The following is a 20398-nucleotide window of genomic DNA, read 5'->3' on the forward strand; positions in this document are numbered from 1 at the left end:
ACGAAACGAATACACCCCTCCAAGCCCCCTGCTGAGAAGGTGCTGCTGTTGCTGTTGCTGTTGCTGTTGCTGTTGCTGTTGCTGTTGCTGCAGCAGCAGCAGCAGCAGCAGCAGCAGCAGCAGCAGCAGCAGCAGCAGCAGCAGCAGCAGCAGCAGCAGCAGCAGCAGCAGCAGCAGCAGCAGCAGCAGCAGCAGCAGCAGCAGCAGCAGCAGCAGCAGCAGCAGCAACAGCACCACCTTCTCAGCAGGGGGCTTGGAGGGGTGTATTCGTTTCGTTCAAATGTGTGTGCGCATATCTCTGCTGGGCGGGGTCAGAGCAGCACTTGTTGATTCTGTTGCATCGAATTACTGGCCGTCTGTCACGTCCAATTACAGTGCTGCGGGGCTGACGCACACAGGCTTCCTCTGTACGTGTGCGCAAGGGGTTTGTCGCTCACCTCCAGCTGTGTGGTGCTGACGTGACGAGCAACAAGTTTCCGCTTGCGATTTGCCCAGCTTGGCACTGTTCTCATCACCCGCGGGGAGAATCCCATTGCTGCTGTCAGTATCACCATATGGCTTATTTACTTCGTTTGGGTGTCCTATGATTTGAGTCCGAAGAATTGCAATTGGTTCTCCGTAAGTGGTTGTATAAACTGTGACCCGACATAACATCGCTCATGTAACACAAAAATATTCACGAGTGCTTTGCAACAGAAGTTTTGGTTGGCCGCGGCTCTATACCCACGTGACCCAATTACGGCACGGCTATTCTGCAGCGTGAACGTGTGAACTCCAAGGCGAGACCCCCCCAACCCAAAATTGAAAGTGGGCGAGAGAAACTCTGGGTTTATTATTTCTGTTCAGTGTTTTCTTTCACAGTTCCATCAGCCTATGTGGAGAGTGATCCTTTTCCGACTCAACACGGGTGTTGTAGAGGCCACACACGCGCACATGCGCACGCACGTAAAATACACACCTGCTCTGCATTTTTTAGTGCGCACTGATATGGAAGTCGAAAAAGATCATAGTATCACATCCTTAGTTTTAAATCTGAATTGAATTGCTTCTCTTTGTATTTCATTTCTCTCATGATTTAACAAAATGATTTTGTCATGGGCTTACAGTATAGGAAAGTGTTGACTATTTAGAAATAAAACACTCTCGCCGTCATTACTTTACATCCAAACTCAAATAAAATCATCTTGCCCCTCAGCTACCTCTCTCAGCTTCCAATGAGGGGCAATTTAGAGCTCAGCGTATGAGATACACCTACATGTGGCTAACGTGTGTAACTGCAGGCAGGATGGGGTTAAAGCTAAAGTGAAGCGGCCCACACATTCCAAATAGGATATAGTTATGTTTGCATCCTGTGTGATGATGCGGTCATGCAATTTGAAATTGAATTTATGCGGTTATACAATTTAAAATTAAATTTATGAGTGTCAAAAATAATTAGCAGATACTAGGCACAAGAATTTCCTACATTCACCTAGAAGAATAATTGCGAAGTTTTTCGATAATCTGTTTTTAATTATTCGCAAGCTATTTCATTCAATAATAATTACGCATCATGACATTCATGGAAAGCTTTAACACATAGAGAGTGAACAAGTTTTGTTGACCGTTTTGCGTTTTCACTGCACAAGCTTTTACGTCACGTATTTTTACCACAGCGATTATAACCTGTCTGAGCCAGCTGAGTTATCTTTCACGGACAAGTTTCACCCCCTCTTGTAGACAGGCACAACAACTGCGATGAAAAAAATAGTGTGTTGAATTTATTCAATTTTATTTAGTCGGTGGTGGCACAAAATACATAATAGTCGTGCACTGGGAAAATAGTCTTGCTGAACCAGAAACAGACCTAGCCCACATTGTTCACACTGAGTTTGGAGCATGCAATTTATCAAAGTAATTAAGGACATAAATGTGTTAATAAATTATTATTTTTTGTCTTTGTAACGTCGTTTCAGACCCAAAGATTGCATGTGCTGCAATTTCTTTTGGTGATTGATAGCTAGCTGGTTGGTTGTTTTGCAGATGTGTCTGCAATCGTTGTGTCTGCTGGGACGTCAAGAAACGGGTTGAATGAGTGTTTCGCCCGCGCGTGTGTGCGTGCATGCGTGTGTGTGTGTGCGCGCGCGCATTTGAATGAGAATGACCTCACATTAGTTATAAGCGCCATAAGAAAGACGGGAGCCACCAGCGGTTTCAGCTGCAGCTAACATTTTTGCGGTGGAGTCGAATACCTCTTTGCTCACACACAGAGAAAGACAAACATTGACAAAAGGAGTCTAAAAGAAAAGTATGGGTAGTTGAAGCAGAATAAAAGTTTACAAATGTCTAATGTAGTTAATACCGCTTTCATGCTTAATTTCCAGTTAATTTCCTCAGCACTGGAAGTCCGGGGCTCCGAATCCAATGTAAAAAATGTTTGCTACAATTGTTATGTTTGTAAATATAAAATGTAGTTTAAATAATTTATTATTTTTTTAATATTTTATTTTAAAAAAGTTGTTTTGTTTTTTTCAATCATTTTCAAAATATTCTTTTCCTATTTTTTTTTTGTTTTGGTTATTTGGTTTGTTTTATTCATGAGAATAACTCTGTTTATGCAACAAGGCTTAGTTAGGACACCACTCGTCTCATTCCAACAAGTTTAGCAAACAAGCTTTGGTGACAGGTGGGAACAAACATTATAAATACGGTGCTGGGACTTTTCACACGCACCAAGTAATTTTTCCCCCCCATGTGAAGTGAGAAACGCCTCCAAAATAATCGGGCCCCTACATGCAAAGAACATACTGAGCCATTGTGCTGTCATGCCGATGAATGGACTTGATGCCTACTGAGCCAGAATCGAGCAGTCATGCTGTCTCCCCAACAAAAGATAACCATTTAGCTCAGTGCTCAAGCCACTCTGTGGCCATGATGTTCGCCGCTCGCTGATGTCAACAAGATGGAGGCTACATGAGAACATGCAGTCCCACGGTGGCCCAGTCTAATAATGGTTTGCTAAAACATCACCTGATCTTGGCACAATTCTCACATTTGCCCCCCCTGAAATATTCTTTCTTCTCCTCTGTGTCTCAAAGTAATCAGTCTCATGATATGTAATGCGGTGAAAGACTTCCATCAGGCTGACTGGCTGAAATGGAGCATGGCTAATGCTCTGGGTGACTTTTCTTCACACCCTCTGTGGAAACTTACTTGGTCTCCTGTGGCCATCAACCGAGGCCTCCTTCTCACCCATCTGCCATCTTAACTCATTTGGCCCAATTATCGCCAGACTTTTTTCTGCCGTCCTCCTGCTATCCGTCCAAATCTCTTGCACCGCACCCCCGGTGTGGCATTTGAACCAGGCCTTTGAACCATCAACACCGACGCAAACGGACAAGGGGGATTGGGCCCGTACCTCTGAGCCCCTCAATCAGCTTAGCCGGTCTCAGTAAGCCTTAGCCAGGCTGTGAGGCTTTACCTTGAAGTTGAGCTAAATTAGCACGCACAGGCTTGCCGCTAAGCCGGTTAGCTCGCTAATTTCGCTAAAATGCATTGTATTCCTTATTAATGATGTGATTGTGACACAAGGGACTAGTCTGGATGGTGGGCCGATGTCGGGCTGACAGATCTGTACGTGACGTGAGTGACCCATAATGGAGCTTTTCAAACAAAACATCAAACTCTGAAATTAATTCCAAGCTAGCCGTTTATCAACACCCCCCGCTTATCATGTGCTTGGGAGACTTTGATGTGATTTTAGACGTTTTGATGTGTTGTTTTCTGGGTGAATTAACCATTGGAAGATTATGGGATGAATTGTTCTTGCCAGGGATGTTGAGTCGATTTAGTTTTATAGCAAGAGGGTGCATTTCCAGACTACTATGAATCAAAAGCGCTTTTTCAAAGTTGTGTACGCCGCGATGCTAACTCGCACTACACCGGCTGCTGCAAGCGTGATCTGCGTGAACAGCGAGCAGACTGTCTAACATCTGTGAAACACACCTACCAAACAGGCGGCGATGAAGAGCGTCCTGAAAATGTGCGAACGATTTGGCTCCATCATAAAAGAGGCCCGTTCCCTCTTTTATGTCCCACCCCGTGGAGTGCTTTCCACTTCTTCTTTCATTTCCATTTCCCTTCTTTTATGTTACATCCAACAATAATTTGTCTTGTATGTCTTATCTCGGGGAAATTTACACATTGTCACAATTGAGAAAAGATGACTTGTATTTGTTTTTTTTTCAATGACGTCATCATAATAATGACGACAGTGCCGCGTCCTTTTGTAGCGCGCTCGCTGTCAGACAATTACAATCTTCCTGTGTTGGGATAATGATGCCCTAAGGTCACATCCTGTCTGTCAGACGCTCAGGTGGGACAAGTGGGCCCGAATAGTTGGAGGGCATGTGCGTCCATTGATCTCACCTGCTCTCAAGTAGACAAACACTCCGGCGTGTAAAAAAATTAGCAAGCCAAAGGAAAGAGGAGGAGAGGGAAGACTTGCCGCTACAACAACAGACGCCGCTTATTCGACCTGCCCCTCATTTTCAAGCAGCCGCACATTCCATTCATTCATTTAGCCTAATTTTAGCCTTCTTTCTGACTGACATTAGCCCATTAGTCATACCTACACAATCTATTAAAAGCCAACACAACACCTCAACTGTAAAGTTAGCCTTTTAAAGGTAAATATCTTTTGATTAGTGGTATTAATTCAACAATATGCAAATTATTATGACTAATTTAGCTTTTGCATGCAGGAATACAGAGATGTTTTCTTACTCATTCTGGCAACCTTATTGAATGTATTTTCTTTTGTTACAATTGTTTCAATCATGAATTTTATATATGGCTATATATTAGCTGATCAGTGCAAATGAAATACATATGAGCATCCTTGCACAGTTGCTTACGAGGCTTGTCTCCATGCTGTTTATACCTAAAGTGTGTCTCGCCCTTTACTAGCTAGAAGAGCTGATGGGAGCCCTGGAGAAGACACGACAGGAACTGGACACAACAAAGTTGCATCTGTCCTCCACCCAGCAGACCTTGCGTGAGCGAGACGGACATCTCAACAGCCTGCGGCGTGAAAGACGAAAGCAGCTGGAAGAAATTCTGGAAATGAAGTTAGTTTCACTTACATCTTTCGACCTACCTACTTTAAATGAACTTGCTTTGTGCACTGGAGTACAGTCATGCCAAAACAGAAACGACTTTACCCAAATTGTAGTAAGACGAAATGATACAGTGTCCACATGAGTCATACGAGGATATCAAAAATGGGATCAGCTATTGCTTTTTTGTGTGTGAGGAAAGTTCAGAGAGCAGATCCAATAAAATGTGTGATGCCTTTTTATGTGTTTGACAAAAGAAGAAAAAGAAAAGTGGAATTGGACATGTTTCAATATATGCGAGTCAAGTCAGTGGAGGGACTGCATGTGCGTTTGTTTTGATGGGTTGGATAGAAAGTGTGTGTAGCTGAAAGTATGCACGTCTAGGTCTGAGACAGCATGTTTATAAACAGAAAAAGGTACCTGTACTTGTGCCAAACACACACACACACACACACACACACACACACACACACACACACACACACACACACACACACACACACACACACACACACACACACACACACACACACACGCACATTCACACACACACACACACACACACACACACACACACACACACACACACACACGCACGCACGCACACACACACACGCACACACACACACAAAATTTTCATATAAACTATCTTCCTATCTGTCCCCCCGCCTCATCTAAGCAGAGGTTTCCAGCAGTACAAATGTGTTACATATGAGACAATCCCAAGATATGCCTCTTTTTAGATGTAAAATTGCAAACACACTCACAAAACATTGCCTTGGCTGGTGAATTATTCTTGTATAGTCTGCTGGCGCTCGTCTTAAATCATTATTATATCACCGCTACAGAGATAGTTGAGGAAGAAAGTCAGTGTGATGGTTAGCTGACATAAAGATAAAAATTACATGTGCTGTTTGTGTGCAATTCCTTGGACTAGATGCCAGGCTACAATGCCACGAGCTAAGGAGGGGGACGCTTATGGGTGTGTGTGTGTGCTTGTGTGTGTGGTCTTAGTGCATTCAATGTAGTGCGCATGAAGAGGTCAGAAGCATGGGTTTGGGGTCACCGACGATGCGGATTAAAGGACTATTGAACTGCGGGTGGGGCAAAGAGAGGCGCTTGCATTTTAACAAGCCTCAGAGATGCGTATGGCGAACACACACGCGCGCGCACGCACACGTACACGCACACACTCTCACACACACACGTACACCATATTCCCACTGCACGGCTCTGTTTCAACTTTGCACAGACACAAACAAGCAGGCCAGATAGGCTAGAGAATGTGAAGTAATGGGAGAACGTGAGAGGGTGGGGGAATTTTCTTGCAGCAGTCGGATTCGGTCTGCACACACTGAAACATTTAAATCCTAGAAATCAGGAGAGAAACTTGTGCCAGGTTTCTTTTTCTTTCAGTTGTAGTGTGGCATTTGTTGATGAAAAAGACGAATTATTTGCAGTACCGCTACATGGAGTGAGTTCTTCTAGTGTTGGACAAGTGAGTTCGTAACGAAACGTATCGAGAGCCGAGTCGGCCGAGTGGCTCATTTGGCGCCGGTAAGTGCTGTAGGACGAAAAGTAAATTGTTCTCTCTCGTATATGCACCACATCTGCAGCCCATTTTATTTTAAAAAAACTGACGGCTTCCTTCCGCATGTCTTTGTCGCACCTCACTTGTCTCTTGAAGAGGAGTGGCACAAGTTGGAAGCATCACGCAATGAACTGTACATCAAAGTGGACAGACGTCGTGTGAGCCTTTAAAAAAAAGAACCAGGCATCTGTCACACTTACATGTGTCAAAGGACAGAATAATTACAAGAGAGGCAGAAGAAGATTTAGGGAGGGAATAGTCTATGAAAAGACGATGGCTTCAGGGTGCGATTGATGAAGAGGGTGTTAAGGAAAAGGAGTAAGGGAATGATGGAAGGAGTGATAGAAGAAAGATGAGAGAAAACAAGGGGTGGAGCTGCAAATGACATGAGAAAAGCAGTGTGCGTGCGTGCGTGCGTGCGTGCGTGCGTGCGTGCGTGCGTGCGTGCGTGTGTGCGTGCGTGCGTGCGTGCGTGCTTGTGTGCGTGCGTGCGTGTGTGCGTGTGCGTGTGCGTGTGCGTGTGTATAAGCCCACCATGTACTGCTATACCAATAAACATCCTGCTGCACCAAACCTTTGGAACAGCACTTTAAGTTCTTCAACACTGTAAGCAGATCAAGAAAGAGCTAGGGGTAAGATTTGTATACAGTGTCCTATTTGGCAGACCTTGAACAATTTTACCATCCAACAGTTTCATTCTCATTTAGCCACAAAAAAAGATAATATATGCAAATGCTTGGAAAAGATGACCACATTCTGCTCGGTTTTGAGTGACACCCTCCACAACGTGTTGTGGTTTTAGTTTGCCGTGGTGTTGAACTCGAGATGCTCAACCCATTTCTAAATGTCATCACAAACAGTGAGTTGCGTTTTGTTACACTAGCTGTAGTCTGACTTAAGTTTGTTTCCTTAGTGTATCCGTATAGCGAAACATGTAAGCTTCCTATAGGGTGAGGCACTACCCATGATTATCAGACCTATGATTTTTATCCATCCATCCATCCATTTTCTGAACCGCTTAGTCCCCACGGGGGTCGCGGGCGTGCTGGAGCCTATCCCAGCCGTCATCGGGCAGTAGGCGGGGGACACCCTGAACCGGTTGCCAGCCAATCGCAGGGCACACAGAGACAAACAACCATTCGCACTCACACTCACACCTAGGGACAATTTGGAGTGATCAATCGGCCTACCAAGCATGTTTTTGGGATGTGGGAGGAAACCGGAGTGCCCGGAGAAAACCCACGCGGGCTCGGGGAGAACATGCAAACTCCGTACAGGGAGGGCCGGAGGTGGAATCGAACCCGCACCCTCCTAACTGTGAGGCGGACGTGCTACCCGAGCCGTCCCCTATGATTTTTATTTTTTTCAAAATTGATTTTTATGTGGTAGAATTTTTTTGGGCTTATTTTTTAAATTAACAGTTTAACATAAAAATATATGTGTATTTTAATTTTATTTTGATGTGGGAGAAATTCTTTTGGCACATTTTTTAAATAGTTTAAAAAAAAGAATATAAAAAAAATTCTACACTCTGTCCCTTTAATGTCAGTATGACATTAAAAAAAGGTGACATATCTGTCTTAAGCCAAGTTTAAATTTCCCCAAATACCAATGTCACATTTGATGTTCACTCCTTTCTCCGTCCAACAAGTGCGCTGCTTTGACCTATTGTTGGCAAGTGAGAGCAACCCGTGGCATAATGAAGCTTAGAGCAACAGCGACGTTATGACTTTCAAATCCCCGATGTAGACATCCTGTCTCCGTAGAGCCATCACCATGGTTACGGTGCCAAAACACTCGAGAGTCCAGCTGTAGAGGCAAGGTCATGTCCCTGCTTACTGATCTGTCTGAAGGGCCCAGACACTCTCAAGTACGCAATGAAATCATGGAAACAGTGCACATTTTCAACAATGTACACACGTTTACTCAGCATCGTGCTCCCGTTTGTGATTTTGAATCACTTCTACCTGCCTAAATGTGCTTACAGTACTCAGACAAGAACATGCACAGTCGACGGTTTGTGCCAGTGCAGAGACACGGACACGTAGCGATTGAGGCGTGCACAAGTACGGTGTTCAAGTGCGATTGTTGTGTTAAGGCAACGATGAGACGTCCAAGGTGACTGAAAGGGATTCTCTGTGCTGCAGTGATGAGGTGGAGCTGACCGCACATCACCTTCCTCTTCCTGAGCAGGTTTGTGTGCGTGTCGCCTCGTGGGAACTCGAGCCCATTCATCATGTCTGTCTGTGCTCCCGTGCCCTCTGACACCCGTGTTTACCTTCGACATGTGTGTCGGCTCGCTAGGTGTGTTGTTATGTCAGGCCCAGCCTACTTTGCTGCCTCCTCCATTTGGTCAGTGGGGGGCCGGATCACCACAGGAATTCTAGAGATAAATGAAAAGAGAACTTAATGTGGGGGGGTGGACTGAAATAAGAATATATCCAGCGGTTAAGTCTTTGGAAACAATATAACATGTACGAATACTGAACACATATATTAGACCAACAGCTAATGGTGGGCAGGTGGTACTTGGGTTTTCAGTTGGGACTAATTGATCCAACATTTTTTGCCGTCACTTTTCGATTACATTTAATGGAGACGTCACTGAAGACATCATTGTCACGTGTAATGAATCGTCTACGTCACTGAATTGCTTTAGGGGCAGAGGTCGTAAATGGAGGACCCCCACCCGAATACCTATTCCTGTTTTTCTGCTTTCCTGACGTGTACTAGTCCTGCAAAGTGCAAAGTATGTTGTTTGAAATGCATGCGGCCTCTATAACTTAATCACTTGGAATGATTGCGCAATATTGAAAGCAAAAGGATGCACGGTTCGACATCTGAAGAAACACTTCCATAATAGGATGCAGAGTTGTTGCTTTGGAGAAACAACTCTTGAAAAATAAAATACTGAGTGACACATCGAAGGTGATATTTGGGAACTAAAGAGAATCAAGTACATTTTGTGTAGAATCGCCTCTCTTTTATTTTACGACTTCACACTGACTTTGGCTGTTGAATGCTTTCGTCTTTGTTTGGCACTCTCTCACTCCCCTGATCTATCTCTTGAAGGCTCGAAGAAGGCCTGGAATTTATCACACGTACCTAATAATTACTATCCCAGGAAATGGTCCTGAGGAAGTTGAGAAGTAGGCACACTAGCCCCGCTAATTAGGGTCCCTCGCAAAGGCACACACACACACACACACACACACGCACACACACAAACACACACACACGCACACACACACACACACACATACGCACACACACACACACACACATACGCACACACACACACGCAACTAGCTAATTAGTGTTATTTGGCTGCTGTACAAGTCTCCAGTCGGCTTAATCTGATTGGCTTTTTGAGAGACTAACACCCCCAGGTTTGCACGGTTGTGTAAATCTCCGGGCTAATTGACTGAAAGCCTCGTGTTTGTGTGTGCACATGAGTGCGCAATTGATTAGGCAGCGAGGCCCCGCAGCCATAAAGAACCAGCCCAGGACACAGCACCCAGAGGTGACCAGTGATGGCCTCCTAAACTGCAGTCCAGCCCTTGGGGTCACTGATGGAATGAGGAGAAGGAAGTTGGGAGTCAGTTTAGAAAAGGGGGTGGGTCACAGGAAGAGGGGATCTTAAGTGAATGCCCACTAGTGGCTTTTTAAATCTGATTTGAAAATCGCTGAATGTACGCACGATGAGCGAGTTGCATCATGGATGCCAACGAGAGACTTTGGCACAACTGGGTGTGTAATGTCGTAGAATGTGCTGAGTTGTAAAGCAGCAATTTAAAATGGTGGCTTCGAGAAATGCCAGCTTGGTTTACCATAATGGGTGTATAAAATGTTTCTCTACCCAGGCATAGTGAGCGAGTAGAGCTTACTGGCACATATTCACACGCTGCGGTTTGTATCCACACACAAACACACATGCACACACCTGATTTCGGGTTTGTCTATCCTTGAGCGTGTTTTTCTCTGAATACTTATTAAAAAAAAAAACTCTAATTAACATCGAACATTCTTAATTTGTTGTTAGAGTAAAGGTGTTATTTAATAATTTCCAGGCTAATGTATCTAGTTTTGAGATGAATTAGCAGCACAATAAAGGTGTGAGTGGTGAAAAGCGCAGCGGCTTTTCTTTGAAAGTGGTCAATTTGGTTTGGATTCATTGGAAGATGAATCAGATGCTGGAATGAGTTTTGTCCTTGACCAAGTGCCATCGAGGTTCTTTTATATGGTGACCCAAATGTGTATGTTTTCTAAATATGTTACCATGGAACCTGCTTTCAAAACACGGTTACTATGACGATACAGTATGTCGTTGCACCTTCCCATGAGGTTTTAATTGAGAAGAATGGCGGAGCGGACCGCCACCCACTCAGCAGCAGCCGCTGGCTCTTTTTGGATTTTGAACGTGTGTCTGATTTGGTTAATTTATGGATGCGGATCCAAACTGTAATTATCATCACGCACTTCTCGCCAGTGACAGGAAACAGCCTGAGCAAGTATACGGATTTGTTTTGATGTGCATTAAACGTGTTTATGTGCACTCAAAGCAAGCGCCAAATGAGTTTGTTTTGCATGCCAGTGCCAGTTTTTACCATGAGGAAAAAAAAAATTATGTTACAAGCTAAAGCTTTGAGAGCTCAAGAAAATAAAATCACACGGGAAAGGAACAAAACATTTATTTGAAGCAAATGGTTCCGTTCTAGGCGGCTCGGTGGCGCACTGGGTAGCACGTCCGCCTCACAGTTAGGAGGGTGCGGGTTCGATTCCACCTCCAGCGCTCCCTGTGTGGAGTTTGCATTTTCTCCCCGGGCCCGCGGGGGTTTGCACCGGGCACTCCGGTTTCCTCCCACATTCCAAAAACATGCTTGGATGTTTGAAGCCGATTTAAGACTCCAAATTGTCCCTAGGTGTGAGTGTGAGCGCGATTGGTTGTCTGTCTCTGTGTGCCCTGCGATTGGCTGGCAACCAGTTCAGGGTGTCCCCCGCCTACTGCCCGATGACGGCTGGGTTAGGCTCCAGCACGCCCGCGACCCCCGTGGGGACTAAGCGGTTCAGAAAATGGATGGATGGATGGGTTCCGTTCTAAAAATGCATCAGTAAGACAGAGGTGGCCTTTATGTGTGGAGAAAAAGGACTGGTCACCACTTGGAAAATAAGACGGATGTCCTCCAGAGACAAATATGGTACGAAACAGGGTGATGAAAAAAAAAACAGACTGTGTGCTGAATAAGGTTGCCATCTCCGACAAACACTTAAGGCAGTAAGAAAAAAAAAGTTCATGAAAGAAGACAGATTACCTTTGTGTTAAATCAAAATAAGATTTGTGCAAACATCTGCTTGTATTTTGGAAAACAATGGACAACATTTGTGCAAAACCAGTAACTCCATTACTTCATAATAAAACATTTAAAAATATATAATAATAATTCTGGGGAATTAAAATAGTTTTGTCACTCCAGGCATGTAGCATGCCACTGGTTAGAGCTTACAATTGATATTATAGTGGAAAAACCTCAAAAGTTTGGTCTTATGGTTCTAGTGAAGCAGCAAGTTGAACTTGTGGGATTCTGCCAAACAATCTATCCTGGGATGTGAAGCTACACATTATTTCCATTTATTGTCCTGTGGCAATTTTAGGCTGCAAGTATGTCTCAAACATTGTCAAAATTGTAGTGTGGCTTCATCCGAGCCACTTTGTCTATTTGTTACCCCCGCACACCCGCCACTTGGTGCGCACACAGACGCGTGTTGAGTGCAGATATTCCCTAAATTTTACAAAATGTATTGAATTACAACACAACACTCCCTGGCACTCACTGCCTTATTCTATACACAGGTCTCCGAGTTCAGCATTTACAAAAATCAAATGTGTGTATTTGGCTTTGGGTTACACTTGATTGAATTAGAAGAGATGGTGCACACATGTTCACACGCACACACAGGCTCTCACAAACACACAACCTTACATGCACACGGATTTCTATTAAGTTAAAAAAAAAAAAAAAGGACGTTGAGTGTCTTCTACCATTGCAAGGGCTTTTACGTGATAAGATCGGGCTGGAGTGCTCTCCTATGCTGGATTCCTGAGCACATCAAACAACAGTAAACCACATCACAGAGACGGGAAGAGCATAGCTCCATTAGCTAGCCCATAAAGAACACATGTGTATGCACGCGTACGTGCGTGTGCGTGTAACAGCCGAGCTACAAAAGGTGGACACAAGAAGGGTAAACCTACTACGATATGCGGCCACCTGACAAATTTACAAATTGAAGTTCCCAAATGTGAATGGGCAAGCCATAATTGGCGCATAACTTTATAATTTGTACAACATACACATGTACTGTCAATATTATCGTCATGTGAGTCTATTTTACAGTACATTTCATTCATTCCACTTCAGTCATAGTTTAATATGATGGTCTGTTTAAAAAAAATAAACATTATAACGTTTGTGACACCAGCAAACCAAAAATTTAGGAATTTGTTTGTAGGCCAGATGGCTCTCATTAACTTTACTTGTATACACTGGCGGCGCTAAAAGGGGAGCCACAAGGGCACAATCCCCCCAGACATGTGCCAGGCCAGATACGTTTTGGGTATTTTCTGATACTTTTCAACACTTCTACCCACATACAATAAGAACATACAATACATTTTACTGAAGAATTGTTAGGGTACATTTATTAAAAAAAAAAAAAGCTCCGCCAATGTTGGTATCCAAGTGATACAGACATAACCCCCCAACAGAAACACACACACCTAAACAACTCCACCAGACTCCATTCACGTGTAGAACAAGTCTGTCATGTCCTTGACCTCTTGCACAGCATGCATACCGAAATGTCCCCGTCACAAGGTGTTGGGTGACACATTGGGAGAGGTAGGAGGAGATCCAGTCAAATGTCTTTCAGCGGGCACTGAACAGATACTCAGAGTGACCCAGATGGGGTTTATGGCTTTTCTTTTTCACATTAATTTGAAACGGATCCGCATCACACATGCAGGCCAAGCAAGATGTCGTGCGATATCGTCACTCTCTACTCAGCCTTCGGGGGGGGGGGTCCTGATTGGAACAGGATCTCATCTTCATTGTTCTGCTGTCTGTCTTTGGCGTGAAAGGATGTCATTATCATTTATGGACAGCATAAGCTTGTCTAGCCCGTTTTTTTTCTTCATTTTTTGGGGGTGGGGCTGAAGCACATAAATCCAAGCTCCCCCAAAATATGAAAGATCTTAAAAAAATTTTACTATGTCCTTTTTTTAATAAGCTATGGAAACGTTATGACCTCAAAGTGCTTGGTATAAACGTCTTATCAACAAAAGTACAATACATCCTCCCTTTGCCTCAAAAATTGTTTGATCCACCAGATGCCTCCCGCCTCTACTTAATGGATCCAATCCTGTTTCTTCCAGTCACATGGATTGTTTGAGTCAGTCGTTCTACCATACTTAGTCAAGGCTACTGTATGTGGCTTTCCTTTAGTTTAGAGTTAATGAAGTTAGCTGATATTTTTTTCCAGCTAGGAAACCTATGGGGAAAATACAAAGAAAAGAAAGAAAATGTAGCTGCAGACATATTTGTCCCCATGACTGTATGGAATGAAGACGCACGGCCCACCCAGATCTGCACTAAGCCTTTGCTAATATGTATTTATTCAGGGCTTAGTCTGCCGGCTATCATTTCATCTTTTTTGCCTTGCGAGTTGATCTTGTGCCCGCCCAAGGCCCACGTAAAACTCAAAACGATGACTTAAACAGAAGAGCGTGATACCACACAGGATGTGCAGAAAAGAGGATCGCAAACTAAATGATGGCTCGCAGTAATTGCGTATTATAGCAATTCCTAATTGCTCCCTGCTCCTGTTGTGTGCTTGGTTTCGTTTGAGCATGTTCAATGTAACCAATAACCAGCAAAAGAGTCTCTGCCAGAGCAAACAATCACACAAACAGCGGTGAACCGTACTGAAGTCTTTCATGGTTCCGCCGACACCAATAGCAAGACACCTCGGGCAAAAATTAAGTCAAAATGCCTGGTAGTATGGCCCCTATTAGGGAGATTGCGTAATCCTGACCCATCATTGTCTTGGGGTGTCCAATTTTGAGTTTGAAAGCCCCCAGAAGACCACCACAACTAAGGAACTGAAATCCCCAAATACTCTGGATATTTTTCAAAACCATTAAATATGTGCGATGCAAAGCACAATTTGTGAGCAGAAAGGAAGGAGTGGCTTTGTTTCTTGCATCAAACTGGCATGCAAGTTCACACACTGTCAGTATCAACATCAATCTTTGCATCAAAGAGAAAAAAGTGATGATGTATGAGACTGCAGTTTTGTCTTTTGATTTGTCATAAATCCATTCAGGATTTGAAATTTCAAATGACAATAGCTGGATGGAAACCCCTCTCATGAAATAGCCTCCACCCAACTGTACCGACCTGGCAGCTCATAAACAAATGTTCCTTTATGTAACCACGGCCAGCAGAAAGCCGAAGTGGAAGGCATTGTTAAAATAACTGATGTAACCCACCCAAGGAGCTTACTTGGCTCGCATTTGTTATCAAGGTGGAAATCAGCGGTTCTGTCAGTAGCATGCAAACTACCGGTCTCTTTATTAGAAACCAGACATGAGCTGGAACAGGTGTGTGCAGGAGGAGCGGCTGAGTACTCGACAGTTGAGTCACTTTGAGTTTACGTCGTCTCCGCGCACGTTTATATTCGTGCACTTTTGCTGACATTGCGACATCGCGAAGTTCGTGTCAGAAATGTCGACCGGCGTTTGCACTTGTGATTACAAGGCACATACTTTGGCCGCTTCATGCTTGCGTGCATGTGAATTTGCTGCCTCAGCTGTAATTTTTATTCTCTTGTAAAATATAAAAAGACACAGTGTGTTCCAGTAAGTAAAGCTTTGAATCGTTTTCACATGAAAAATATTTATTATAACTTATACTTATAACTGCAACTATGTCTCTGTTAGGAATTCACACCGAATAAGCAAATCGCAATGACAAGACCGAGTGCACCGGGGGCATGATCTGTCTGCACCACCTACATATAAATTACTCAGATTATAGAGCAGAGTGAATGTCTGAGTGTGCGCATGTGTGTTTGTGCATGTTCTATAATGAGTTAACGTGTTTGAGATTTCATTCGCTCGCACTTGGGTATGTGACTCTTTCCAAGTGTTTTTTTCTATTTCTATTGACGTTGAAGTCATAGTGAGTTTTCATTAAAAGACCAAGTGCTAATCAAGTTCAAGTTCAAGTTTACTTTATTGTCAAAAATCCTATGTAACAGGGTTACCACAGAAGTTTGAAATTGCGTTTGACCAGTCTCCAATGTGCAGATTAACTAAAAACATTTAAATAAGACATTGACATAAATCTCTTTCTTTCTCACACACACAACACACACACACACACACAGCTAACTTACTCATACTGAATTTACAATTTCTTTCTCTGACATATTCATTCACAACATAAACATAGACAATGCACACTTACACATTGCAGTCATTCAAACACTAACATGCTGATAAACATGTGCAGTACTATACAATAAAATACTCTCTCTCACATTCACACACACGCACACACACACACACGGTGTGTAATAAGAGTATTGACAATACAGACCCACACACACACACATACATACACAGCAGCAGAAGTACAATCAGTGGTCATAGAAGTAAAGTGAAAAAGTGTATAACTGTATCACGTTACGTTACTCTTTGATCCTATGATCCTCCCTGATCTGTTTAAATATACAGCAGACCTGCCCAGACCTGGTTAGCGCTCCTCTAATCATCACCCTGATCTCATCCTCTGTGTGTGTGTGTGCGTGCGTGTGTGTGCGTGCGTGCGTGTGTGAAGCCCTACGTCTGCCTCTTCACATCTGCATCTTTATTGCATTTTTTTCTCAGTTTCATTCTTAGCTTTGAACGCTCATGCTGTCAAGCCGACTTAATGAAGTCTATATAAGTTAGTATGTGGGCAGAGTGTGTTTGTGTCGCAGTCTATAAACATGATGCACCGTTCTTATGGCCTCATCTTAAAACAGAGCGGGTAAAGATGCTTTGCGTAGAATGCACCACACATGTAGGTGCACATACTCGAGGCATTCTCTTTTCTTAGCTGGAGGCATTTCTTCAAAGACACTTTTACGATGCGTTGAATTGATGTGCAGTAAGAATTTTCATGGGCCTTATTAATGATTTTTTTTTAGGATTTGCCGCTAGGGTCTCATATTGGAGATACCTTTTCATTATAATGCACTTCAACACAGGCGCTCACAGGCTGTTTTAAAGTATTGGGACATTGTGATTCTCTTGTAGACAGACAGACAGACAGACAGACAGACAGACAGACAGACAGACAGACAGACAGACAGACAGACAGTTTATTGAAGCGTTTGTTGATTTGTAGAAGTCGTCTTTGGAAAATGTCAGTACTGCTGAGATTCACGTAAATTAAGTATTGCATATTGATATTTATTTTTTCCCCCTCCCTTGTTATATCATTACATTAGTCAACATTGAATTTGAATCAGAAATTGCTTGATGTGTCCCGTTGTTGGAAGCATCTTTAACTGAAAGTAGAGCCTATTGATTGTAGGAGGTCCAAGTAAAACAGTCATACAGATTCTAATCCAGTTCAAAGGATAGTATGCAGTGTTGTCCCCCATCTGCATTCATACACACGAAGCAAAGACCTAGCTTGTGTTCTGATGACCACATCCGTTGGTTACATAATCGTCTCACTTGACAAGGATTGCCTGGGATGTTTTTCATACAGTAAGACCCAGATACTGATCTGTCCGTTTACCTCAAACCACTTTTTAAACTAAACAAGAATTACATTGTCAGGATAGTGTTATCTAAGAAATTGGTGAACATGCGGCTAGAAATTTGTGTGCATGTTGTTGTGTACGTCACAGTGGCCCCAGGAAATAAGTGTGGTGGCTTCCCATCCCACAGCATGTAGGCTGCGGTTCGACTGCGGTCCGCTGCCAGGTCCTACAATTGGAGCGCCGAGAACACACTGAGGATTCGGGAGTCCGGACCGGTCTTTCGTCGTCTATGTGCAAACACGTGCAATTTTAGTGAAGGTTTACGTGCTTCTGTCATGGCACCACTCCAGGTTGGGCTTTTTTCACATTATGTTTCCGGGCTTTCTGGCCTCATGTCAAGAGTTCTCAGAAGATTCCCAAGCTGCAGTTAGATGACCAATGTGCACAAAATAGGAAAAGGCTCGAGGAATGGCGAGCAAGGAAAGCAAGGAGGGTAATTGAAGGCTTCAGGGTAATACTTAGACCAAGGATTGCTGTTTCAACGTGTTTGTATAACCTCTTTGAACGTAATATTTTGACCCACTCTGGATACCATGGATCGAAATATCGGGCAAGAAAAAGGCCCAAGATGAGATGAGGCAGTTTTTTCGTTTGTTTCTTTCTTTGTCATTGACACGGATGAATAAGGAATTTTTATTGTCTGTCAAAGAAGAGTGATACTAAATCTTAGTTTCAGTTCAATGGCCCTACCGGTTGAGATAGAAATTGAAAGTACTATATTTGATTAGAAATTATACAAAATTGAAGATGGTACTTGTTGCCCTTGTGTATGTGTATTCATTACACGTCTTGCGTATTATTACTTTGACAGCTATACTGTCACGAACGGATGGAGCATGGAGCAGGACGACCAAGTGCAGCTTGGACCAAGGTTTATTGGCAGAACTCAAAATACAGACTCGGTAAACTGACATGACTTAACTTCCCAACCAAAACATACTTGAAACCGACAGGAACCAAAAGGACATGAAGACGACACGACAGCAACCAAAACCAGCAGCAACCAATACCAAAACCAAAACCAAAACCAATGATCCGACCGGGAGTGAGGGGCAGACAGGACTTTTATACACGACAGGTAACGAGAGGCAGGTGGGAACAATCACACTGATCATGGGCACACAGGAGGGGAGGGGCGAGCACACAGACAGAAACCAAGACAACAGACACATAATGGAGCAGTTGGGGACGAGACGTGACATATACTCAATTTTGACTGAAATACAAAAACATTATAATGCATGCTATACGTGAATTTATGTAAAAGGCAGTCTCTCTAGGAAGTCAAGGGTTTACTGCCAATCATATCATAAGCTTCACTTCCCTGGTGTCCAACCAAGATTTCTCGATTTATTTATGCAGGTTTACATACACCCGAGCCTTGGCTGATCCTCTAAGGGTGATACAATGAACCTGGAAGCGAGAGTTGCTGTATAATAAAAGCACCAGCTTCGGGTTTTACGCTTATTTGCGTTTCAAGATCACTATCGCAATCTTGACATTTTTGCTTCAGATGATGGAGTCAGATTCAGGATGTATTCGCCATGAGGAACATAGACAACCTGGCTCTATCCCCAGTGTAAAAATAAACCTACCAATACTTTTGCTGTTTAACAATTACAGTAATATGTTGTGTCTTGCCCTTGTCTTGCATGTAAGGTTGGATAAGATAGATAAATTACTGGCCACTCTTTATTTTTTTATCTTGCACTTTTTGGTTGTCTGACTGCTTTTGGACATACTGTGTATCGTTACTTTGCCTTCAACTAAATTGAACCCTAAAACTCAAACAGGATACGGTGATATTCAAATGTAGTCCACGCAATTATCAAATTTGGCACCATTCAGTTTTTATTTAGCTGTGCCTTTCAAATAGAGTAGGTCAAGCAAAGCATATTGTTTTTTTCTAACATCCATCTGTTATTTATACATGTATAATCATTTTTGTCATTTATATTGATCCTTTAATCTCACATTTGTTTGTTTTCCCCCTCCAATTAAACACATTGAATTGTTCTTAAAGTGCTTCCGTATATCTTGGTGTGTATGATAAATATTGTCAATCGTTGAACCCGATAGTTTAGTTTGGGACAAATGTTAGAAAGCACTCGCTGTGTCGTTAATCTGCATTTGTACACACAAGGCCACCTGGTCCTGCTCTGTGTTTGTGTCTCTCCATCTTACTTCCCCCCCTGGAATGCCCCGGTGGCCCGTCTGGTCCTGCTCATCTCTGGGAGCAGTCAGCCACCTCTCCTCGTCCCTGCTTCCACTCTAAACATTTGGCTACTTTTGGCAGATTTGTTGATTTTTGTCCCCTCATGTTTTCCCTCTTGTTGCTGTAAAACTGATACATACCCTTTCAATTAGACCAGTCGGTCAGAGCACCAGTGAGGGAGTGGGAGTGAGTGGAGTAAGTGGGTTGTATATTTTAATAGTGAAGTGAAAACACACACAAACTGGCCCAGTTCTGGGGAAACCATCTGTTGTCATGGATTTTTCTTGGGAGCTAACATTCTTGTCTGAGGCACTGGATTACTATGTAATAATTGCTCATTACTATATATAGTAATATAGTAATGAGCAATATATAGTATGTACTATATATATATATATATATATATATAAAAACTAACAGACTCGTCAAACGGACATGACTTAACAAAACAACAAGAGGACTGACCGACAAACAAAAGACGTGAGGACACCATATATATATATATATATATATATACGGCTGACTAGCTCAATCAGTAAGTGACATGACTTACAAACGGAAGACCCAGGTTCGATTCCCGGCAGGGGCACAATATGAGCAATGAGCGATTACCTTACCAAC

The 20398-nt window shown here is 43.1% G+C and overlaps 1 protein-coding gene across 4 annotated transcripts in view; it reads left to right on the forward strand.

Annotated features, from left to right (window-relative positions):
• Positions 1-20398, forward strand: part of LOC125988874 (ELKS/RAB6-interacting/CAST family member 2) — a 135833-nt gene that overhangs the window by 54120 nt on the left and 61315 nt on the right. For all 4 annotated transcript variants that reach the window (XR_011086506.1, XR_011086508.1, XR_011086507.1 and 1 more), the window contains one exon: positions 4948-5108. Coding sequence is in view for 1 of the 4 variants with exons in the window: in XM_049754587.2 (XP_049610544.1) it covers positions 4948-5108 (161 nt within the window). In the remaining 3 variants the exon portion in view is untranslated. The remainder of the gene's footprint in view (positions 1-4947; positions 5109-20398) is intronic.

The sequence above is a fragment of the Syngnathus scovelli genome, chromosome 2, assembly GCF_024217435.2.
Source record: "Syngnathus scovelli strain Florida chromosome 2, RoL_Ssco_1.2, whole genome shotgun sequence".
In the NCBI taxonomy this organism is placed as follows: domain Eukaryota; kingdom Metazoa; phylum Chordata; class Actinopteri; order Syngnathiformes; family Syngnathidae; genus Syngnathus; species Syngnathus scovelli.